Source organism: Lagopus muta, chromosome 1, assembly GCF_023343835.1.
Source record: "Lagopus muta isolate bLagMut1 chromosome 1, bLagMut1 primary, whole genome shotgun sequence".
Taxonomy (NCBI): domain Eukaryota; kingdom Metazoa; phylum Chordata; class Aves; order Galliformes; family Phasianidae; genus Lagopus; species Lagopus muta.
In genome coordinates this window covers 187,640,700-187,666,693 of record NC_064433.1, presented here as the reverse complement: position 1 = coordinate 187,666,693, position 25,994 = coordinate 187,640,700, and the positions used below count along the sequence as shown (strand labels likewise).

The window sequence follows — 25,994 nt, the reverse complement described above, 5'->3', positions numbered from 1 at the left end:
CACGAAGACCGAATGTGAACAAAACACTGTCTGATCCTAAGAAGGCAAAGTTACCCATCTGGACCCTGATGCTCATTGTGACAGTGATGGATAACAGGAATTTTCTGAAATACGAGAAGCAAACTTGAAGTATTGTATTGTAAAAGAAATGGCTTGATTAGTCAACTGACTCTGAGAAGGCACAGCTCCATGTTCATACAGTGAAGCCAGACACCATGATGCATAGAGGAAAGAGGGTACTTTGATCCTGAGATGTCATATTTTCCCCAGTGACCCAGTGACTAACACATGAACTTGACCAATTGAAGTAATTTCTCTCTACAGCTTATTTCCTGCTATTTGCTACTGCTAAATAGTGTGAATGCTTTATGTTGCATTATCATAGAATCAAAGAATAATTTAGGTTAGAAAAAGCCTAGAGATTTCCAAGTCCAACCATCAACTTGATCTACCAAGACCCATGACTAATCTATGTCCCGTAATACCATGCCAGCACATCTTAAATACCTCCAGGAATGGCAACTCCACCGCTGTCCAGGGCAGCCTCTTCCAATGAGTGACGACCCCCTCTGAGATAAAGTTCCTCCTGACATCCAGTCTAAACTTCCTTTAACCCAACTTGAGACTGTTTCCTAGTGTCCTGTCTCTTTTTGTCACTGTGTGTGTAGTGGCATGCACAGAGGGTGGCCTCAACTGGGGACTGGGTGTTGGCCAAATGATAGCAGCAAGATGAATAAATATCCTACTGGGCTTTCTGTGATGTGTGCTATTGTAACACCAGCCCAGCACATGCATGAATGGATGCATGATGTCAGTATCCTTCTAGGAGTAAAATAAACAAACAAACAAACAAATAAATAGGAAAAAAAAATCAAAAACAGCTGCAGAAAATCTTAAAGCCATATTATTCTGCTGATTTGGGATACATCACTGATTATAGATAATTGAAAAAATCTGTGAGGTCTGATATTTGAAAGTACCCAATGTGCTTCGTTTGTTCTAGATGTTCCAAAAAGCACCAAATCTTTCCAACACCCTAATGTTATAGATGGTTCCAAACAAAGAGAAAAGCAGAGATGTGAGTGTGAGATGAATACTGAAACCAACTGTATTCCTTAATGTAGCCAGCAGCACAAAATAAGCAAATTGAAAATGGATTTTCTTGCAGTAAATGTTATAAGAATTACTTGTTTTCAGAAGGCTCTTCCCTTTCATTTATCAGTGCAATTTTTAATCTCCTAAATTAAATCTATAATTGCTATGGATTCACAATCCATAGAAGAATGATAGGGATACTCAATTTCTTTTTCATCCTTTTCTTACTCTAAAAGAGTAAAACTGATCAAAACAAATATTCAGTGCAAACGTAAGAGAAGCAAAACACTTAGCTGTTTTCACACAATAAACAAGTAAATGATTATGTGATAACTGTGATTCTGTAAAACAGATATGAACCCCAAAAAAATGTTAAGGAGGAAAAGTGCCTCAATGTTTTGCTATTCTATAATTGCATTTTCACAACAGGAGAAATTTCATTAAGTGTTGAAGTTTTACTCCCTCTGATTTGTTGCTCCTTATTGGTTTCAAGTATTAATTTAATAATGCTTTGGTCTTACATCAAGCCTGCAATTTATAATGTGTTATAGAGAATGAGATCTGATGTATTCCCTGAAGCAAGTAACCAAGTCCATCCAAATTGATTCCCTCATTGATTTCTGAGCTTGTAAATTTGTGTGGATTGCAGCACTTTGTTTGCTTCTTTGCTTCTAGTTATGATTTCTGGCTCTGCTATAGTGAATTTTCTTTCTTTCTTTCTCTACTTTTTTTTTTTTTAATTCCTTTCCCGTTCTCCTTAGAGATGAATTCTTTTTCTTTGTGCTTTCTTTCTTCTTTCTGCTGCCTTCTGTCAGTCCAGGAGTGTTATCATCTCACACTTCTTTCTAATTTATGCTTGATTTCCCCTGCTGATCTTCTCTGTTAGTGTTTGGTACAAAACTGCAGGAGGGCACAAAACATGCACACACGGAATTAAAATGCTATCGTACACTTTGTTAGCACCTAGAAACTTACCTTCAGCATTATTTATCCCAGGAGAAATTGTACATGTAGTAAGTAGTTAAAGCTGGAGGCAAAAGCACGCTTTTCAGAAACACTGGTAGTGTTAGACTTCATATTTTTAGTAGCAATAGAGTGCCATCTATTGTCCGACAACAGAACAATATGCCTTCTAAGTATGAAACCATGCAATTACTTTTGCCTCAGTTGCTTTTGCCTCTAGGGAGCAAAATATTTTTACCAAGCAAGAAAATCTGATTCACATTTGAGTAACTTTTGTTTCATTTTTTATTCTCTCGTGAATAATTATGTTCATAGAATCATAAAGCTGTAGAATCATTTAATCATGACTACGTCATCTTTAAATCTTTGATTCCATTACTTCATTTACAGCATTTATCTGTATTTGCTCTGGAATTTTGTGTATTAGAATTATGTGCATCAAGAATTTCAACAGAGGTGAAGGATTTTTCTAGTTCTGGTTCCAGACTTCAAGAAGAATTGGGGCAGCTCTTCATAGATTTGTGGCCCTCCTCTGGCCTTCTTCAAAAAGTTTAACATCTTTCTTGTTCTGGGGGCCCAGGCCTGGACACAGTACTCCAGCTCACAAGGGCAGAGTAGAGGGAGACGATCACCTCCCTTGCCCTGCTTGCCACCCCTCTTTTGACACAGCCCAAGGTGCTGTTGATGTTTTGGGCTGTAAGTGCACAATACTGGCTCATGTTAAGTTTTTAATGTTTTTAATGTTTTTAATGTTAAGTTTTTCACCTATCAGGACCCCCAAGCCCTCCTCCACAGTGCTGAACTCCCAGTCTTTTGGATTGCCCCAGCCCAATTTCAAGACCTTCCACTTGGCCTTGTTAGTCCTCACTAGGTTCACATGGGCCCACCTTTCAGCTTGTTCAGGTCCCTTTGGATGGCATCTCCTCCTTCTGTCGTATCAACTGCACTACTCAGCTTGGAGTCATCTATAAACTTGCCAAAGTTACACTCAATCCCAGGGCCTGCCTATTAAAGGAACCAGTCCCAAGATGGACCCCTTGAGGACACTACTTGTCACCAGCCTCCACCTGTACATAGATTCATTGGCCACAGCTCTCCAGCTTTGATGATCTAACCAGTTCCTTATCCATCATATACTCCACCCTTCAAACCAGTATCTCTATAGAGATATGTATGTGGTGGGGGACTATGTCAAAGGCCTTGCAGAAGTCCAGGTAGATTATATCAGTTGCCCTTTCTTGGTCCACCAATGCCGCCGCTCCTTCATAGGAGGTCACCAGATCTGCATTTGGTGAAGCCATGCTGGATCTCTCAGATCACCTCATATGCCTTAACATGTCCTAACAGAGCTGAGACTCATAGGCCTGTAGTTCACCAGGACTTCTCCCTTTCTTAAAAATGGGAGTAGTGTTTCCCTTTTTCCAATGGAGACATCATCTGAGAGACACAGCTTTTGAGATATGATTGAGAGATGCTTGGCAAACACATTAACCAGCTTCATTAGAACCCTGGGATGCATATACGTTTATACATATGACTTATATATATGACATATACATATATATGACTTTTATATATAAAAGAATTTATATAAAGTCCTAGTTATTTGTTATGCTATATTTACTATATAGTAAATACTATACTATATACTGTATTTGGCATATGATTGGTACATACCGTCTACCTTAAAGCATAGTCATGACAAAATTTATTCCTATGATCATTGTTTTTACGACTACACCTGTGCATTCTTGAATCCACTTTCCAGATTCCACAAGATACTCTAATATGAAAGACATGTGAAGTAATCTTATGGCTGATAGTCTCTGTACAGCCAAATTTGAGTTATGACCAAAACAACCTCTTTTGGCTAAGGACAGGATCCAAAACCTTTCTGTTCTAATCACAGATTCTGACATTTCCCCATTACTGTCTGAGCTTCTTCTGAGCATAATCATCCAAGAGCACAAAGTGAATTTTGCTGTCAAAAGGCCAGAATTACAAAACAGCACTGACAGCATTTTAGGCATAAATCTGCTGACTTGATTAGAGGCAGGGATTAATAACTGGGCCAACTTTTTGTTGAGTTGCACAGCTTAGTATTCAGTAGATACCCAGTTGTATTGACCTAGTTTTGCCATATCACTGGCCTTCAACTTTATGGTGCAAGCTGCCTCTCACACATAGAAATACTCAGTTTCATTCTGAACAGAGCTCTAATTTCTTACCAGTGGAGCATGCAGATATATTTGTTTGGCTTTACTGCCTCTTTGTCCTCAGTACCTAGGTGAATAATACTGGCAGTAGCTCAGCTCTCTCAAAGTATTTTCAGTCTGTTGGACTCAACATGACAAGTGTCACCATTTCATTTTGTGGATGAGAAAACTGAATCTGATAGAGCAAATGACTTGCCAAGATAACTGGAAATTGTGGACTAAGTTGGAAAGGACTCTACACTCCCAGCTAACTGTCCTAGTTCCATTCCATCCCCCAGGACAACCTTTTTAATTAAAAATCTATTCATACTTCTTAGATTTGGATTGCATTCTAATCTGTGCACAGTTAAGGAGGTAATAAAAGTGTTGCTACAAGGCACATCAACAGCAATGATGCAAAAAAGAAAAAATCCCCCTTTTTTATTTGGTTGGTAGAAAATTTTTGAAGAATATGCAAAGTCAAGACACTATGTCATTTTCTCACACCTGTATTTTTTTATACTTGTTTTCTCACTGTATAATGTTAAGACATAAAATGAAGGCCCACTTGAATTTGGAAGAACACTTGCAATCTCCTTTTAAAAATATTATCAAAAATTTGCTTTTGTTTCGTCTTTCAAAAATATTAAGCCTAGAGATCAGGAAGTTGAGATCTTATTTAAAGATCACAATCAAAATGGAGATACTGTTTGAGCATTAGCATTAGACAAAACTGAAGAAACCCCTACTGCTTTTGGAATTATCTTGTAAAGATAAAGTTGCCATATGTATATAAAAGCTGTTCAACTTAACAACATCAGGTGCTCCTCAGTGCATCACTATTCTCTCTCCTTCCTTTTTCCTTTTATTTTTAAACAAAACAGAAATGAAAAAGCAATTGGTATTCTATCCAAACATGATATAGTACACAGGAAGTATTGGATAATTTACAGAAAGCATTCCAGAGCATGGCTCTTCTGGTCTTGTATGTGTGAGTGTTTGTACTTGTCCCTTTTCTGCTACATTTTATTTGTAATAAGTAAAAATTAGAATATTCTTTTTCTCTGTGAGGAATCACAGATGTAAATGCATACGAGTGTTTACAGGACTGAGCTAAGATTCACACATATAATTTCTATACTTTTTTTTCTGAGGGGTAAATTGTTAGAGGGATTAAAAATTGGGCAAGTATGAATAAACATTGTGTCTATATACATTAATATACTTGTGTGCTTGGGTGTCCAAGAGAGAGACAAATCTGAGTCACAGAATCATAGAATAATTGAATCCTCAGAGTTGGAAGGGATCATTAAAGGCCATCTAGTCTAACTCCCCTGCAATGAACAGGGACATGCACAGCTAGATCAGGTTCTCCAAGGCCTGATTCAGCCTCACCTTGAAAGTCTCCAGGGAAAGAGCATGCACCACATCTCTGGGCAGCTTATTCCAGTGCCTCACCACCCTCACTGTAGAATACTTTTTCTTCTTATCCAACCTAAATCTACCCTCTTTAAGCTTGATGCCATTTGTTACCACAAACTCTGCTAAAGAGTCTATCCCCTTCTTTTCAGTAGCTCCCCTTTAAGTATCAAAAGGCTGCTATCAAGTCACCTAGAAGCCTTCTCTTCTCCAGGCTGAACAGGCTCAGCTCTCTCCACCTGCCTTCATAGGAGAGCTGTTCCAACCCTTGGATCATTTTTGTAGCTCTCTTTTAGATGCAGTCCAGCAGGTCTATATCTCTCCTGCACTGAGTACTTCACATCTGGATGCATTACTCCAGATGAGGTCTCACAGCACAGAGCCGAGGGGCAGGATCACACCCTGGCCCTGCTGGCCACACTGCTTTTGATGCAGCCCAGGGTACAGTTGGCTTTCCGGGCTGTGAGGGCACAGTGCTGGCCCGTGTTCAGATCCCCATCCACCAGTACCCTCAGGTCTTCCTCTGCAGGGCTACACTCAGTCCTTTCATCCCCCAGCTTATATTGGTAGTAAGGGCTGCCTCGACCCGGATGCAAGATCTTGCATTTAGATTTGCTGAATCTCATGAGATTCACCTGGGCCCACTGCTAAAGCCTGTTTTGGCCCCACTGGATGGCATCCCATCTGTCTGATGTGTTGACTGTACACCATAGTTTGGTGTCATCAGCAAACATGCTGAGGGTGCACTTGGCCCCACTGTCATTGTCTCTGATGAAGATGTTAAAGGTCTCAGCACTGATCCCTGGGGGACAGCTCACATCATTGCTCTCCATTCAGGCATTGACCACCACACTCTAGACTCGATGCTGCAGCCAATTCTTTATCTATTGAACAGTCCACCCATCAAATCCATATCTTTCCAATTTGGAGCAAAGGATGTACCTTGGGTACTGGTACCACGGGGTACCAGTGTTGCATCTCACCTGGTGGGGCCATCTATTACTTGACTCAGGAAGTTATCCTCAGTGCATTCCAGGAGCCTCTTTGATTGCTTATAGCTCACCATGCTACTTTTCCAGCAGATGTCTGGGTGGTTGAAGTCCCCCAGAAAGACAAGAACTTGTGATCATGGTGCCTCCTGTAGCTGGAGGTAGAAGGCCTCATCAACAGGCTTCGCTTGATCGGGATAGCCTGCAGTAGGCACAAACCACAAGGCTCCCTTTGCTGCCTCAACTCTAACTGTCTAACTGTCACCCATAGGCTTTTGGCTTACTCATGACTATTCTTTAGGGACAGCTCTTCACATTCTATTCCTTTCCTGATGTAGATAGCAACATCCCCTCCCATCCTTCCTCACCTGTCCCTTCTGAATAGCTGGTCACCATCGCTAGCCATACTCCAGGTTTCAGGGACAGCAACTATACTGTGGTTTTCTAGTAGCACAGTAGCTTCCAGCTCCTCCTGTTTGTTTCCCAAGCTGCATGCATTCATGCAGAGGCACTTCAGTGAGGCAGTTGTTTTTGTTAAGCCCTTGAATGTTAGCTCCTTAACTTCTTTTAAGTTATTTCCTTTGATTTTCCCCATTACCTTTTCCTACTGCCCCCACAGTCACTGTCTCATCATCACAGGATTTTGTATGTGCTGCAGTGTTGCCAGCACCTCTCAAGGCAGCAGGTCCTTCACGGCTTCTGCTAGCACCCTATCCTTCTAATCTTGTGATGCCATCCCACACCTTATCATAGGAAGGCTCACTATCCCCCTTCCTCCTTCACATCTTGTTTAAAGCTCTCCTTAATGAGCCCTGCTAGCTTTTCCCCAAGGACTCTTCTCCCCCTTTGAGAAAGGCAAAACCCACCCGGTGCCTATGAACTAGTTGCCATGTAGGCCATTTTGTTGTCAGAAAAAGCAAAGTTGTGGCGATGGCACCAGCCACAAAGTCAGGTAATTAAAGATAAAATCCTTTTATTTGTTTCCATGTCCTTAACCAATACAGGAGGCAGAGAAGAAAAGATGATCTGTGCATGCAATTCCTTTAGCCATTCACCAGAGGCTCTGAAGTCCCTTTTGACAGCCCTTGACCCATAAGTAGCTGCTTTTTCTTTCTGTATATGGAAAAGCAGTAAGGGGTTGTGGTCTGACAGCCATACAAGGCTAGGTATTTTTCTGGAGATATCTCTTACCTGAGCCCCAGCTACAGGGCCTGATCCCCCAGTCGTGCTACATGGAGAGTGGGAGAGCTGGGATACATGGGGCACTTTTTCATGAGTACACTACCCTGAATGCTTAGGAGAGTTCTCTCCTTCCTCTGGAACTGAAATTTGCTGAAAACAAAATGCATATTATTATATTAACATCCTTTTATCATAGTATCAGTTTACAAATGTAAAGTGTTGATTAAGATCTTGCTATTATTTACAGATTTCCATTATAATCAACGGTTTTTTAAACTAGTAACAGAAAAGCAGATATCCTTCTGTCTGCTTCAGCAATAAACCTTCTGTGCAATTTTATGATTGCAAGTTCCTGATAATATCACACCAGAGTTTTTTGTGAGATTCACTTCTACTGCTAACTTCATTTGATCCAAATCTGCCAACTTTAAAACAACTTTGCTACTTTGTTTAGATGTTTGATTTTTTTCTTTATTCATTTAGAACTTCAAAGAAAAAAAAAAGGTATCTTGTAAAGTTGGATTGATATGTAGCATTGCTAGAAAGGAGGCTATAAAATATCTTCAGTGTTTTGGCTTTATTTTTAACGAATCCCTCATTTAACTTACTGAGGATTACTTCAGTCGGATGGAATTAATAAAGAAGTTTTGATTCAACCATGAGGAGAAAAAAAAAGGCTGCTTCTTAGTTGTCATTCTCCAATTAACAGATTTATCAAATTTATAGTTTCTTTAGGCAGTAGCAGGCCATTGTTCCTTTAGCAAAATGTAGTATGTCTTTGAATACCTTTGAATGGATAAACATTACCATTTTGTTTCTCTACAGAGAGCCTCGAAAAATCATCCTCCACAAGGGGTCCACTGGACTTGGCTTTAACATTGTGGGAGGAGAAGATGGGGAAGGCATTTTCGTGTCATTCATCTTAGCAGGCGGGCCTGCTGATCTCAGTGGAGAACTGCAGAGAGGAGATCAGATTTTGTCTGTAAGTATTTGTTTTGGGCTTTATTGACTGATTGCCTAATCTTATTTTTTTGTCTTTGCTGCAAGAAAGAAACAACAAAGAAAGCCTCGTGAAGCCTTTATGGTTTCCAGTGTCTGATATCCACGTTGAAAACAGTTCATCACTGAATATTCTGCTTATTAATATTCTGCTTATTTGCTCTATTTTTTTTTTCCCACCATTTGTTTTTCATGATGTTAGCTGTTCCCACATCATAGCGAGACTTTTCTCTTCTTACTATTACTTATAGTATACAACCTTAATGAGGACATAAATGCAGTGCAGAACTCAGCACCTCCTGGTTTAACCCATTATCCAGTTCTATATTGCCCAAAATGCACTACTGAGTCAGAAAATATTTTCTAATTTTAGCATTTCTTTGATCAGAAGTAGTTGCATGAAATCACTCAAGCAGGGAGTGCCATCTAGTGTGCACTAAACTACTTAGCAACTACCAGTACCAGGAGATTAATTAGTTTATAATTATCTCTCAGCCTCTTATGAATCTGATGATTGCTCTGAAATTTATTTTCAAATTTTATAGGATAAAAGGCTTTGTAGCCTTAGGTTATATTTTGCATATTTGGTCCCAAAAGCAAACTTCAATTTTTTTCTTCAAGTATTTGTTAATTTCGTGCAGTTCAGAAACAGAGCATTTTTGTACCAGACTTTGTCAAGTAAATGAACATCTGAGTGAAACAACTGAACATAAAGGACTTTGAATGGCAATAAAATCCTTGAGAATACATTTAAGTAAAGCATCCATTCACGTTATATTGCCTTACACAAAGGGAAAAAGAAAAAAAAAAATCTATACTAAATTGATAAAATCGGAGCTGTTTCATTTGAATTACATGAATAGCCTTAAGGAGAAGAACTGAAACCCAGGAATTATTCATCCCAGAGGAGAGACTGATCCACCAGGCTGCAGTGTCACGCTCATTCCCATTGCTGTACTTTCTGTCCCTGTGCATCTTGCATCCTTAGTTGCACTTGAGTTAGTGGCAGGGAAAGAAGATGGCTGCAGGCTGGATGGGTTGTGACATAACTATGTGTCAGTTTCCTGGTCAGTTCATGAAGCAGTTGGAACTGACTTTCCTACGTTCCTTGGGTATGTTTTATGTGAATAGTGAAATTTAACTTCCACTTAGTGTTCCAGTATGAAAAAGTGTCTGGTGCCACTTCTTGATATACAGAAAATCTGATCAGTTAACGACAAAGGGATACAGTAATCTAAAATTATGTATTTTATCTAGACTTGTTCCTTGAAGTAGAAATTGTACAATGCCATAAAGAAATCCTAAAGTAGAAGATTTGTAACTACAAGAAAACTAAGATAGTCTTATAAAATTACCATTATGGAAAGGTAAGGAAGACAAATGCCTGTGCCAACAAGAACATACACAAAGGATCCAAGAAAGGAAAATTTCTTCAGGACAATCATACAATTTATTTTTTCTTTAGCTAGGTGCAGCACAAGAAAGCTGAATAAAAAGTACTATGAGATCAGAGCCTTTCACAGTATATTCAGAAGCTCATATAAAATTTAGAAAACCATTTTATTTTATTTTTCTGCAGGCATATATTTAGCACTGTGGGATACTGCCTAAGTTGAATTTTTAATTCCAATTGGTCTGTTTTGCAGCAGTGTTTTCCCTAAGTTCTAATTAAACCTACCAGTGTTGCCACAGCATTTACTTGTCATGCAAGAGTAGTTTATTTGTTCATTGAGCAGAGAGGGATGGAAATTATTACCAAATTAGAGTGCATGCATATCCCCAGGCAATCACCAAGTCAGGCACTGCTGACTTATTTAGTCACAAATAAGTATTATGAACCCATTTTTTCCATGCTCAAACAAAACAAATTTCATGTACAAGCCAATCTAAGAGTGATAAATCTTAGACCACTGTCTGGTAAAGGGTGCCAGATCCCTTAATTTTATAATGGATGCACAGAATAGGTCTGATTCTCTCTGTTTATTTTTGCTTGTCTTATCCTTCAGAAACGTTTATTTCCTTGCTGAAGTAGTTTACCCATTGTTTCTCAAAACATGACAAATCTGATTTACCACAGACCAATAGTACTTGCCAAGCTAATATTTTGAATTAACACTGGTTTTGTTAAATTTCTCTCAGACAGGAAGCAGAATAAATGATTTAAATTTTGGAGACCTAGATTTAATTCCTGATTCTGTTTGTGTCATTATTTGTGGCCTTGGGCAAGGTGCTTTAGTTTTCAAAACATCCAGTGTAGAAGAAGAGAATCACAGCATCTTCCTAATTCATTCCTGTGCTGTTGGCATGGCAAAATGCTGACTAGTTGAGAAATGTCTCTATTCACCTTTGGGAAGATGCCTATAAATATACCTTAAATAGAATGGAAATCCATTAGTTAGACCCACAAAGCAGCAAATAGGCACTGTCTTTGGGTGACCCTCTGGGTGCATACATTAGCCCCATAGTCAGGCTGCAAGGCCCAGACAGTATCCATGACCTTTCTGCCTCACTTTTCTACCTTCTCACTTTATGTGACATTGTGCAACACCCTCCAAGAGGAACTATGGAAGATTGTGCTGAGGTTTTGACCCCCTGGAAACATAGAAAATTGAGTTTATACTTCTCAAATGGCACATTTTTCTCAGTGCCACCAGGTGGCATTATAGGATAAGTAATGGTGGAGATTTATTCAATGAAACACTAAAACTTTAGGAAAAGCAGTGATTGATTTTTTGGTTTTCAGTCAATTGACAGGAAATGTTTAACTTAACTCAGAAAGAAGGCTGATAATACAAGTGCTTATTTGCAGGGAGACAGATTGAATCATATATAAACCTTGAAGGCAAATGGAAGAATAATAGAAAATGCTCTTTCAAATGGCAAAAAACATTTCAAAAATTGATTTATATTGTTACATTTATGAAAAGTGATTTTTTTTCCCCATAAAAAGAGACTTTTTAATGCTGATTCCTTCCTGCCATAATTCATTATACTCTTGTGAGTTATCTCCAAATTAAACATTATCCTTTTCACTTCTGAATGTCTTTAAAACATAATAATGCACACATCAGCATTGTATGTTCATCAGTACAACACAGTGTTCCTCTCTCTGATGTTGCCCTGCTATTAAGTATATGGTAAATAGTACTGAATAACATTTTGATTACCCAGTGACATCAAGGCTTTGTTAGGGTGCTGTGCACACACATTAACTTTTCAATCAGATGTGTATAACCCCTGGAAAACATTTCTAAATACCAGTGGAACTATTAACTCCATTTTATGGCAGTGGCAATGAGCCACCATTATGTTAATAGATTTGTTTAAAGCCAGGCAAACAGTCTGGACCAAGACTAGATTCAGGGGCTGCTTGAACTCTGAACTAACCCCAGGTTCTCCATCTGTTAGGCAAATATGGTCTCTACTGTAGATAACATGGAATGCTCCTTGACACCATTCTTGCAATTTGAAATTCTACTTCCAATGCTAAAGAACATACTAAAATAGCAATGGGAAATCAGTGCTGTTTACCAAAAGTCATTCGCATGAGCACAATTTCCAAGAACCACAGCAAATGGCCACACATTGCACATATGGCCTGGCTGATAGAAAGCAGCACAGATCTCAGAAGAGAGGTATATAGTGAATGCATAGTTTACAGACACAACTTTAGCAGCAGAATTTTGAGGCTTGATGCAAAATTTACAGAGAATAAGTTATAGCATGTTGCTCTATGAATTGCTATTCTGGCATTGTTTTTCTGTTTAATGATTTCCTACGAGACTGCACCAAGTCAAAAATGTGTATAAAGGAAAAAGATGAGGTGAAGTAAGAGCTGTAGTGTGGTAATACCAAGTAGTAGCACTTGAATCTTAACTTCTGAGATGTCTGAATCTTGTGCCACTGGACAAGAATAGGTCTCAGATTAAGATCCCTGCATTTAGAAGTCTACATACTTTCTGGATGTCCACTTCCCATTAAAATCATTAAGGGCAAGAGATTGAATCAGATGGCCAGCTAAGAAGTATCTAGAGCAAGTTGAATTGCTTTTGAGGCCTTATTGTCTGTACTGATTAGGTACCCACTGACTTCAAGCTTAAGGACTTACCACATATGTACTATATTTAGCTATCTTAAACCGAATCTCACATTTCATGTGTGTTTGCCCTTGCAAAAGATGTTTGTTTTTTCACCTTATATTGTCTTTGATCTGTTTCAGAGAAAAGTAGTATAAAATCATGGATCATAAAAAAGTATTAGTTGTATTTCATTCTCTTCTAGAAATGCTTTAGTACCTTGTCGTTCACAGCAGCAGGATTAAGTGTGGCCAGTATCCTGAAAACAGGCAACAGGATAAAAGGTATTGCCTGCAAAGGAGCAACACATCCTGCTAGCCACCTTGAGGAAAAAAATGTGTTTCTTGTAGAACAATCTCTTGATAAAAAGAGGAAAAAAAGCAGAAAAAGAATCAGCTTCACTGTGAAAATGCAGGCAGTATGCTCCTAATGCCAAACATTTTCACTACTGTCTCACCTGAACCAGGGAAATGAAATCAACCGAATTCTATATGATTTTCCCCTTGATACAGCATAGCATCTGTCATGAAGCATTCATATATGGGGAGGGATGATATCTTTTATCCCTGCAACTTCCTGAGATAGCTACATACTGGGAAAAGGGCTATCAGAGATATTCCATAGGGCTTTCTGTCACCTTATCATCTAGTTGATGATATTACGTATGGTAATTTGACAACACTGATATTTCAATATCTTGCTGCTTTACTGTGTCTGGTCTTTTATTCAAAGTTCTCCCTCGTAGAGAGAAGGTGATCTCTTATACCGATCCAGTTCTACCTTGTGTTTGTGCATCGTCCTGCTTTCATTTTTTGTGAGATGTTTGTTTTCCCTCTGAGCAGTTCAGACACTTCTCTTTCTACTTCATTGCTCCCACACAACTCCTACCCACTTGCTCACTCACATCTGTAGAAACAACAAAATATGCATTAAAAAAAAATAATGTTCAGCAATTTCTACTCCAAAATATGTGCATTTTGAGTAGGGTAGAGTGTAAGCACTCTGTGCCTATTTATAACAATATTTATGCTTCATTTTGCTGCAGTTGGAATTGACCTTCAGATTTACTTCCCTTACTTTGGTGCAGAGAAGCTTTCAGTTTTCTAATTTAAAACAGGTTTTTGCTCATGATAAAAGCAGTAAAACTAGTTGGGAAAAGAGTGCATTTTGTTATAAGACTTACTTGCAAAAGGCAATGACCTTACCCTTAAGATGCTTACTTCCCTGTGGTATTCTGGATGATACATAAAACGTTTTGAGAAGATCCAAAAATGAGTTAGCAATGGCAGTAGAACCCTAAGAGTCCTCCACTTATTTATGTTTATGTGTCATCTGGGGGCACAGCACTCTAGCCTTCTAAGTGAAGGAACTGTGCAATGCATGCTTTATCTTGAGATATATACACAGTGTTTGTTTTCATCCTAATGAATTAAAAACATTTCACATGGCAAAAATGAACTACCTGTACATTCCTGTACAATAAGAGAAGATTTCATAGAATCATAAATTGGCAAAGAGTGAAAGGGACCTTAAGGCCCATCCAGTTCCAATCTTCTGCCATGGGATGGTTGCCTCCTACCAGCTCAAGCTGCCCAGGGCCCATCCAACCTGGCCTTAAGCACCTCCAGGGATGGAGCACCCACAACTTCTGGGCAGCAGTGCCAGGGCGTCACTGCCCTCAGAAGGTAACTGGACCCCTAAACAATGCAAGCTGGGTGTAAATGCCAATTTATGCTTCTGAAAATCCTGTATCTTATATATTTAAAGAAATGGCCTATCCAGGAAAAAAAAAACCTCATTTTTTCCCATGAAGTTTTGGACTCCATGTCAGTAAAACCAGCATTCTCCTTGACTGTAAAAATTCACTTCTATGTTGCACTGTGTCTATGTAAACAACATCATCCACAAATACTTACCCTTGGAGAATAGAGCTGGTAGCAAACTCTTTGTCAGTCCTGTTGATAAACAACTATGATCTGATGGCTGGAATTTGAACTTAGGCATATTCAGCCTCAAAACAAGATGCATTTGTTTTGTAGTCAGGGTAAGTGGGTTATATTGCCATAGAAGCTCTTAGATTCGTCATTTTGGTGCTTCAAAATAAAATGGATTACTTTCTAAAATACAAGTTTAATGGAATTTCTGGGGAAAAATTTACCACCTGTGTATCCTAGAATACTATGTGCATTAGGTGACTGTAGAGATCACTTTTGTATTTTATTAATCTAGGGATCTGTCATCCTTCTGGATTTCCCCTTTCCCCTACTTCTCCTTTTCACTCACTACCTTTACCTTCCCATGATATTCAGCTTGTATTGCAATTGCCTTCATGCAGTTACTGTTTGCTTTCGTAGCTCTTTGATATTGCCAAGCCATATGATCAGAACCTAACAGTATACTAACAATGCTTGTGAATAGGATATGTCTCTTTTTGCCAATTAGTTAGCTATCAAAGGTGTCAGTAGTGTCATGTAAAGTTAGTAAATTGGCCTAGACAGGAGCCTGTGTATTTTTGTAATGATTAAATCATCAGTTGCCTCTAAAACATTCATTTTGTAATTGCCTCAATAAGTAGAAGTGATCTGATGCCAGACTGCTTGCTATTCAGCTCCTAATAATTTAAGGAGGAGTTCACATTCAGTTCAAACATTACTAGAAGAATTTGTTTTAAAACTGTCAAACAGAATTATGTCACATCTGATGTACTGAGGATTTGAGGTGAGAATTACAGCCTTTGGTGTACCCTTACTGTAAGCCTCACAAAGAAGGGAAACTAAAACAATAAATTTGAAAGCCAAAAATACTACTGCTGGATGAAATAGCTACATCCCTGAGCATTATTCATTCAGAGATTTGCCCCAGGCAGGACATCTGTCTTGTGCTTAAACAGACTAGACTTCAGGCATCATTCTGCTCTATTGCCCAGAATGTTTTGGGTTCTTGAGTGATTTAAAAAATCACCATATGACATGCAATACATAATAATAGAAATTGGACATCCATTAAGTAGGATATTTGATATTCAGCTATATCCATATTCTGGAAGGAATCAATCCTCTTAGGACTATGTGGAAACAAAGGTATATACAGTACCTGCTACCATTAAGGGGGTTCCTAAATGACCCACGATGAGAGCAGGAGACAAGAAAATCCGAGTGCTAAAAATGCAGTTAGGCAGGAAGAGGATTAATTCCAAAAGTTAGGAAAATGAATTGAAAGTAGCAGTCATGTGTAAAGTTAAAGCTGTAGGAGGGAGGAGGAGCAATTTGATATTTTATCAGTTTGGAGTAGGAAGATAGTAGTTGTAAAGAAGAGTGAATATGTGAAGGCAGACCTTTGGTGAGGAGATGACACTATTGAGATCCATGAGTCTAGCTGGTGGCAGAAATATAAGGGTATTTGAGTGACCAAGTGGGAGGATGGAAGGTAAAATAAGTAGTAACTAAGTTTAAATTTAAAATCTAAGCATACAGATTTTAGTTTAAATTAATATCCTTACTTATTAAGACTAAAGAATGTTTTGTGTATTAAATATATACATTTTTTAATAGTTAATAAATTGTAACCTGTGCTTTTAGCTATTGTGATATTCGTATATGATATTTTTTATTCATAGTAGAAGTTGTGTGAATATGAAAACACTGTATGTCTTCATATGGACCATTCAGCAATGAGATAAAATGTTATTGATCACCTCATAATTGTGTGATCACATCAGTCCCAGCTGGTAATAGGTGTTAGCTATGTACTGAAACAAGTTTTATGTCCATTCAGGACCCAATGAGCCTGTGCATCATTTTCCCATCCTACCATTTATTTCAAACCCAATTTAAAGAGGTTTCAAGAAATTCTGAGGTAATAGAGAGGATATGGCTTTTAAACTATCACTGCAGTAATTGTTTTCAGTGGAAATATTTTAGTCTCACAGTTTGCCAATCTGGCATCATTCACAAAACCAGCTCTTCTATAAGGAAAACTTCTGTACAGTTTGGGTTAAAATGTAAATCTTTGACTCAGGCTATAGGCTTAACAGTTACCATTTGGAATGATTCAGGCAGCCTGGTGAGTCATAAAGCTTGTTGGTGCCTACTGTAAACGGCAGTGTGCACAAGATGCCACTTCAGTACCACAATATTTATTCCTGCTTCAAAGATGCAGTGCTTTGATACCACTCTCAGCTGGTTTTGCTGGCAGGAAAATGCATACTAAATGATATAGCTTGTATCCCCACAGTATTCCTTGTTTTCCAGACAGAGAAGAATTTGCCTCTAGAATGCCAAGTTCACCAGACCATAAAGACCAACGTACTTGAGGCAAAACTCATAATTCTAAGGTAGCAAGACAAGAAAAATTGAAAAGGTCACTGAAAGTGCTGGCCCGTAAAAAGAGTGAAGGAGAACACAGTATTATACTTTCATTGGAGTTCAGTGTTACAGAACCACTGTACTAGCATGTCCAAATTATGCTATTTTCACTGGGCATTTAAAAATAAAATAATAATAATAAAAAAATTTAAAATGTAGACATGGAAAAGGTTAGAAATGAGAGAAGTGAGAGAAAAGCAAAAGAAAGAGCCTGAAAATGTGCCAGAAGGAAAGCTGGGCCGTGAGAAAAGTGCTGCGTCAGCTCCCATGGCCGGAGCTGTCCGCGGTGCTGAGCGCACCATCCTGCGCTGCCCAGTGTGAGCCGCGCTTTGCTGAGGCGCATTGCTGTCCAGCAGCGGGCGGTAATGGTTCGTAGAATCACGGAATCACCGACATTGGAGAAAGCCTCCGAGAGCATCCAGTCCAACCGTCCACCTACCACCTATATTTCCTCACTGAACAATGTCACCCAGTACAACATCTAAATGTTTCTTGAACACCTGCAGAGAAGGTGATTCCACCACCTCCCTGGGCAGCCCATTTCAGTGCCTTGTCACTCTGGCAACATGCATGAATTTTTTAGAACTCCTGTCTTTTCCACTGGACTATATCAGTTGTGGAAGTTGTGTGAACCACTGTGTAGGATGATTATGCCACCTGCTTGTGAAGGAACTTCCCTAATTGTGTTCAGAACAGATAATAACTAAGCTCATTTTCCAATGCAGTTAGCTTTGCTGAAATATCTTTGCTAAAATATCTTTAGCTTGCTATAATATCTAAAATACCATCACCTAAGGAGTGGTGCTCTATACACTGTTTCCAAAGACTAAGCAGTTAGAGAATGCAGCTCAGATTTCCTTTCTTGTTAAGGAGTTGATAATACTTAAGTCCATGTGCAAAGTTAAGACAAATGATTATGGTTATTCGTATCTTGATGACCTAGCATCACAAGTGGAAATCCTGGAAGTAAGAGTTGTCCTTATTCAGTTTGCTTCTCTTTGTTTTTTCAAAAGTGAGAAGTTCTGATTTCAACAGATTTAAACACAATTTGAAAAATATCTGCTATATTGTTCTCTGGTAAAGAAGTGTCTTTCTTTGCCATTTAATTTACCCTATAAAAACACTGTGCAATATAACTGACAGTAAAATAAATAAATAAATAAATAAATAAATAAATAAATAAAAAGAAACGAAACTAACTCCTTTATGTTTTCCTCACCAAAGGAGGGGTATGATTCCCTTTTCCTTTACAACTCAACAAAAAGATTCCAAGTGTTCATTTAATTACTGTACGAACATGAAATAAGATGGTTTAAGTAAACAAAATAGATATTTCACTAGTCTTCATTGTATTTGAATGACCTACATAAGAATCATGCTCTAGTTATTGTAACAGAAGACATCCAGACTGTTTCAAGTCTTTAAATGACACTGTTTAGAACTGAACCAATTTGTGTTAATATGGGATATTCAGATATTTTAAATAGACTATAACTCTTCCAATTTTGCAGGAGTATAATCTATTCAAAATATTAATCTTATCTTTCATTTAGATTGTGATTTGGAATTTAATGAAGTCATCACTGTCTTAGACTGAGTCAGTGAATGCTAGAAAAATTAGTGTAATTCCTATGAACTATAGTTGCATAATTTTATTCAAATCAGTTTAAACGATAATCTTTTATTGCAGCACTTCTCTTCTTTTGTAAGCTTTCTAGCCACTTTTTTGCTACAGAATGCAGAAGAGACAGACATCAGTACAAGCTGGAGGCTCTTCTTATTTCCATTATGTCAAAATCATTTTGGAGCTAGTCTTTGGAAATTGTGCAGTCAAAATCATTCAAGGCTAGGGCATCAAGACACGGTCAAGCTCAGAACAGCAGTGTTGCTTTGCTTATTGTATAATGCTTCTTAAAGCACCTTAGCCCATAACCTTTTAATATGTATTAAAATTTCCTACTCACACTTGCAACTTTTCCTGGTATTTTGTTTCATTTACTGATTATTCCTAATGTAAACAACAATGAATTATTTGAAAGCAGTAATTTAATGAGATTTTTTAAATTGCCATTAAATTAGGTCAGGCAAATATATCACTATACACAGTTGTTACAATTAAGATACTGTTTCAGAGGAAAAGGCAATATAGAATATTAGTTTTACCCCTCTGAAAGCTCTTTTTCATTTTGGCCCAAGGGTAAGAATTTGATTTAAGTGTGTGAGTTAATTGTGTCTTTCATGAAGAATTAATGCTCTTAAATGATTGTGCTCTTTTTTGACTAGAAGTTTGGGGACTTGATTATGTTTGCTTTTAAATATTGGGAAACAATACTTGTCAGGTCAGAAATTTAGTTAGTATCTACTCCTCTAACACTGAATTAAAGTCAGACTAGGTAATTTAAAAATCATTAAAGTTAGAACTTCAACATTTATTATTCCATAGTGAGATCTTGTCACAGGCATTGGTGAACAATACAGTACGTAAACAGTCTCGTACTTGTCAATTAGGCAATAATTGTTTGATTTTATTCTGCAGTTGTGTATCTATAAGAAGGAGATCTCTATTTAGCAATCCAGCATAGTAAGGTCATTTATTTAGTCTTCTTTATCTAGTTTGTTTATTGTCTTGACAAAAAATTGCTGAAATAGAATTGATGCGTTCTTTTATCTCTGACATTCCTTTTCCACATTATTTTCATTTCAACCACTCAGACCTGAAAGTCCTCCCAGACATTCATCCCAGCCCATGTCCTAATATGAAAGTGTACTTGATTTCAGAGAGTTTTAGTCATTATAATATGTAGTGTTTGCATCCTAAAAAATAATTTCTTCTAACAGGACCGAAGAGTAGAAAGAAATCAACTGCTATTTTAGTGGCTCTATTTTTTTTATATTTTTTATTTTTTTAACAAGTTGCCCTGGGAAGCGGTAGAATCACCATCCTTGGAGATGTTTAAGAACAGGGTAGATTTAGTACTTAGGGACATGGTTTAGTGGGCAGTACTGGTGGTAGGTGGACATTTGGACTAGAGGATCGTAGAGATTGTTAATAAGCATGTACTTTCTTTTCCTTTCATACATTCTTTTATCTATAGAAAGATTATTATGATTCATTAATGATTTTTAAAGCATGATGTTCTGTTAATACAACTTTTATAGACCACCACAGTGTTTTCACGTTTTGCTTAAGAGAAATTTGCTTTCACAAGTTTACAGTCCTCAAGCTTAATCCTAAACAAACTGATTTCTAATGCTGCTAATGCTAACCAGTGACATCATATCCTTCTCCCCAGCTCAGGAGCTCAGGAATTCAGGAATGTTCCTTAATGTTTTCCTTCAGTTCATACTGCATCTTTCTCAGGAGTCTCTCGAGGACTCCAGATATTGAGGAAAAAGAAAAAAAAAACAAACAACAACAACAACAAACTCACAGAGATAAAAGGCTAGCATATTATTAAAGATAACTTGGCTTCAAAATTGTCTTTTTCAGAGACACCAGCTCCAGGCTGAGGTTTTTTTATGGCATGACATAGACAAGATTCTCATCAGGCCTCTAGAGACACCAAAGCTATGACTAAAGCACTGACTAAATGAGTAACTGTAGTGCTGATGTGCCTATGCTCAGCATTAAATGTCACAGTACTATCCCTGAGTAAAGGTAGGGCACAAAACCTCTTGCTTTCACAGCAAGTGTCTAAATTGTGTCTCATTTGTGGAAGCTTGTGTTCTCTACAGAGGTTGTAGACTAACATATAACACTATGCTTGTCTTTAGGCATTATCAGTATCATTCGTTACAACATAAATGATTTTGTGGTGCTGAAAACTCTGATTCTCTCAGTTCTTCTTTTAGAATGTATGCAATTATTTCCTCTTTTGATGTTATATCAATATTTTTGCAGGACTCCATTTCTAGTTTTCCATCCACTAAACTTGAGGTTCACATATACAATCCTGATGGATTATTGAACCTTTGGTTCATTTTTTGGAAAGATTCCACCAGGCATTTTCACAGCCATTGTTTTCAAACTAGAAGATGAGGACTCTTTTATTGGAGAAACTGTGGAATTTATAATCTTACATTTGCTTCGTGGTCAGCATTTCTTTTCAGGGGCATAAGAGAATTACTTGTAAGTGAAGATTTTCACTTTCCTGTACACATTCTTGATATAAACTATAAAAATAATATCAATTTTGAACACTTAAATAACAGAAATGTAGACATTATCAGATTATCAGCATATAGTGCTTTTAAATACGTAAGCCAAATATGCTAATATTTGGCAAATCCAGAATATTTCATAGAAATACTGAGTAATTGTCACAGCTTACCTTCAGTTGGTAGATTGTAGCAACATGGAGATCCATACATATCTGTTCTCAAAATTATTATGTTCTGTCACAGATATTTGCTTTCAGTGTTTATTTAGATATGGTGGTCTTCCAGCCTATACTATTACCTTGTAGCAGCTACTCCAGTGTTCCTTAAAGTGTCTTATCTCTGTGTATACTCTATCAGTCATCCACTCTTCTGTCTGCTGAAAATCCTTCCCTTTGGTACTGTGCTGCCTCCCATGCCCTTCCTGTGCTGCCCCAAAGGGTCTAGGACAGGTGTGCGGGTGAAGCAGCCATAATCAGCACAGTAGTGGCATTCATACCCTCTACTGTGAAATTCACATACAGGCACAGGAGCTCAAAAATTCGTTTATTTTTCTGTGAGGCAACTTATAATTCATTTCCTCTTTCACATCATTATTGTCATTATACAATATGCACGAGGATATGAGTAAGATAAGATTTAAATAGGTTATGTTGTTTTGGTATGCTGTTTCCACATTTACTTGTCTCCTTTCTGAATCTGAAGATAAGGTAGTGCATATTCATTTTTTATAACCATAAAAGATTGCAACAGATCATGCTTCTCTAAAGTTCTACATATTCTATAGCTATGAATGACATTGGAATAATATAGGCAAATGAAATTCAAATCATTTTTTCATTATATTTTTTTAAAGGAATGAGAAGAAATCCATTTTGCAAATATAATGGGGAAACATTAAGTGATCATCAAATTGTGAAACTTAAAAAGTATTTGGGGGAATGAAAGATTAATTGCTTAGGAAAAAAAAGTGTGGTTTTTTTCCTTCATTATTATCAAGAAAAAAAGAAAAAACTATAGAAGATTGTATTTGTTATACAAGTCTAATAAGCAAATCTTTAGGTCTTATAGAATAATGTTTTCAGAAATGTGAAAGCTCAGCTAGACAATTACATATCTGCATTTAGTCAGCAGTTCTATGGCATAATGCAGTCTTCTTGGAATCTAGTGTTTTTAGATAACTACTATCACACATCAGATTGTCAAAGTCTAATATTTGAAATAGTTTTCACATATCAGTAAAGACTACTACAAGTTCTTGACAGAGAGAGTGGTGAGGTGCTGGAACAGCTGCCCAGAGAGGCTGTGGATGCCCCATCCCTAGAGGTGTTCAAGGTCAGATTGGATGGGGCCCTGGGCAGCCTGGTCACGTATTAAATGTGGAGGTTGGTGGCCCTGCATGTGGCAGAGATTCATGGTCCTTGAGGTCCCTTCCAACCCTGGCCATTCTGTTGTTCTGTGGTACTTTTTTTCATGTAAATAATAATTAAATATGTGTTCAACCAAAAATAAATAAATAAATAGATAGATAGATAAATAAATGAATCAGGTTCTCTGAGATTTAGTGAAAGACAGCAAGATAAAACAGGCCAGTTTGAAAGCACAGTTTGAAAACATAGTTGATCAAAATAAATGAACAGCTGTAATTTGTAAACTTCTATGTAATAAGATTTATTTTTGCAACAATTAAAATGTTGTCAAAATCTAAATAAAATTAACTTCATATTTTCAGTAAATTCTTAGCCATTTTGTTTCAGTATTTGATAAAAATAAGAAAAAAGGTTGCTGTTGTGCCACTGTGGTCTCTTTGCCACAAAATCTATGACATCGCTCTCTTTTTATCCCTTTACTTCATTTTCGTTTTCTCCTTTCTTTTCTTGAGCAATTGGAAATGGATTTCTGTCCTGCTGATGTTTGTGTGCCAAATGTTTCTTGTTCTTCACTGAAATGTTATGATGTGTAAATCTTTAAAAAGTGAGGAGGAAAGTCAAATAAATAAATAAATAAATAAATAAAGCAAATGCATTAAATAACCACAAATACTTCACTACAGCCAAACAGTAACAGCCTTGTTGGAAAGCAAGATTCACATTACTGGAGCATTTAATAATCTTATACATCAAATCTGTCTCTTCTTTGGGATGCTGCTGACAAAGCATTTAACTCCACATCTACAAATCAAAAAAGTTTTAAAGCTATCCCATATTTTTGGAATGGCTTCCCTACTTTGAGAACTCTGTTAAACTTCCACTGCTCATGCAGCACAATATAAACATTAGATAATCCTCCTCTACGAGGACAGGCTGAGAGAGCTGGGGCTGTTCAGCCTATAGAAGAGAAAGCTCCAGGGATATCTGAGTGTGGCCTTCCAGCATCTAAAGGAAGGCTGTAAGAAAGAAGGGGACAGACTGTGTAGCAGGGTTTGTTGTGATAAAACAAGGGGAAGTGGTTTCAAAGTAAGAGAGGGGAAATTTAAATTGGATGTAAGGAAGAAGTTTTTTACAGTGAGGGTGGTGAGACACTCAGGTTTCCCTGAGAGATGGTGGATGCCCCATCCCTGGAGATATTCAGTGTGTGAAGTTGGACTGGGCTCAGAGCAGCTGATGGAGCTGTAGGTGTCCCTGCTCATTGCAGGGGAGTTGGAATAGATGACTTTTAAGGGCCCCTTCCAGTTCAATTGATTCTATGAAATAAGAGAGGCTCCCTGAAAATACCTACTGATGCCAGATTGGAAGAGGTAGCAAAGCTCTCCCTGCTCACAGCTCCATGCAAGATAGGGCTATATTTCTAGGCAACAGGAGAAAAAAAAGGTTGCTCAAATTTCAGTTCTCTAAGTTCTCTGATCAGTGTTTTTTGGTTAGAGTTGCTTCATGTATTTCCAGGTTTCCCTGAAGCTACAGAATGGGCTTTCAAGGTCTGGCTGAAGGAGCAGTTTCTTTGCCTGCAATGTTCTCCAACACTGTAATTTACTGTAAATCTTATATTTTAAAAAAAAATTCATTGGGAGGCCACCAAAAATAAACTCAGTAGAGGAGAAAACCCCAAAAGAGGTGATCAGATAATAGGAATGATAGAGGAATGATAGAAATAGGGACACCAGTGTGTGCCACATTAGTGCAGATCCTCATGTGCAGTCATAGTATCCTCTCTGCATTTCTGAGTTTGTACCTTCACTTTTGCATCTGAGCAAGCATCAGGTGTTTAAATAAAAACCTTGGTCTTTCTGTCTAGTGTCAAACTACTCAGATCTGTTGTTTGCATTCCTTCTGTAGGTGAATGGCATCGATCTTCGAGGTGCTACCCACGAGCAGGCTGCAGCTGCACTCAAGGGAGCAGGGCAGACGGTAACAATCATAGCACAATACCAGCCGGAGGGTAAGCAAAATAATAAACTTAGAGACATATGGTAAAAGATAAGTGCATAAATTAACCCATTTAAAAGGATGAGGCTGGTGTAGACAGTGCTTTTCCCAGCTATCATCAGAAATCATCTGGACTGAAAATTCAAGTGGCAATTCTAGTCTTAAGAAGTTACTCTATTTTTCTCACAGACTTTGCTTTTAAAAACATTGTATGCAACTATAAGAATGATCTTTAAATGTGCATGTAGTACGTATTCAACACTTAGCTATCAGTTTATTTTTGTTACTGCTTGTTCTACATTCTTTTCTATTTTCTTTCTGGAGACAGATAGTGCAAAAGCTAAGCATGAGCACAAATGCCAGGAAGATCTGAGTCTGCTTCAGACAGCCGAGTTGGAATTAAGCAAAGATTAACTGTTCCTACCAATTGCATAGAGTCTCTCTACTACGTGACTGTGTCCTTCTGCTTCCAGGAAAATTAGTCCAGATAATAAGTATTTATGAGAGAAAATCACTGCTTTTTAAATAAAAGCATCAATAAGGAAGTTAGCAAAATATAAGAGAATTGAGTGTGTGATTTACCTCATCCAGATTTTGATGTAAAAAATTTAGCTTTCTAGCATTTAACCTAGTTTCAGTGGGTTTGATCAATTTTGTGAGTCCAGAGTTAAGTGAGAGAACTCTCTACCTTTTTCCATGAGCTTTCCTGATTCAACTATTCAGGACTGTGGAGGATTTCATGAAAGGACTATTACTTTCTGATAGGAGCAAAATACAGTTTTTCTCTACATTGGCTGTCACTGTGAAACATTGCTTGGCTGAATTCTACACATACAGGTGTCTGTGAAGACATGCTGGTACCACTTTATCAGTTTTCAGTAGATAGTTCTAGCTAAATTTAGAAGTCCCATTACAGCCTGCAAACACAAGTGGTTAATTCTGCCTAATTGCACCGTGCCTAGGGAACATTAAGGTCTCAGGTGAAGCAGTACAGTTCTAATAGCAGGTTCGGCTTGGCAGATCTTTCAGAGGCAAAGGGGAGATGAATTACTACTGCCAGAGTTTATGCAACATGATACCTTCTTCTGTTTCTCTGAGTCCCAGTAATAGCAGACAAAAACAGCTGGTATTTATCAAACTTGCAATTGTGCTGGAGATCTGGTATCATGCATCTGTTTATGGCTTATCTGCA

The 25,994-nt window shown here is 37.8% G+C and overlaps 1 protein-coding gene across 27 annotated transcripts in view; it reads left to right on the top strand.

The window, feature by feature from the left end:
- The window catches only part of DLG2 (discs large MAGUK scaffold protein 2), a 994,028-nt gene that overhangs the window by 762,224 nt on the left and 205,810 nt on the right, over positions 1-25,994 (top strand). For all 27 annotated transcript variants that reach the window (XM_048939920.1, XM_048939896.1, XM_048940083.1 and 24 more), the window contains 2 exons: positions 8,669-8,825; positions 24,713-24,815. In XM_048939920.1, coding sequence (XP_048795877.1) covers positions 8,669-8,825; positions 24,713-24,815 — 260 coding nt within the window. The remainder of the gene's footprint in view (positions 1-8,668; positions 8,826-24,712; positions 24,816-25,994) is intronic.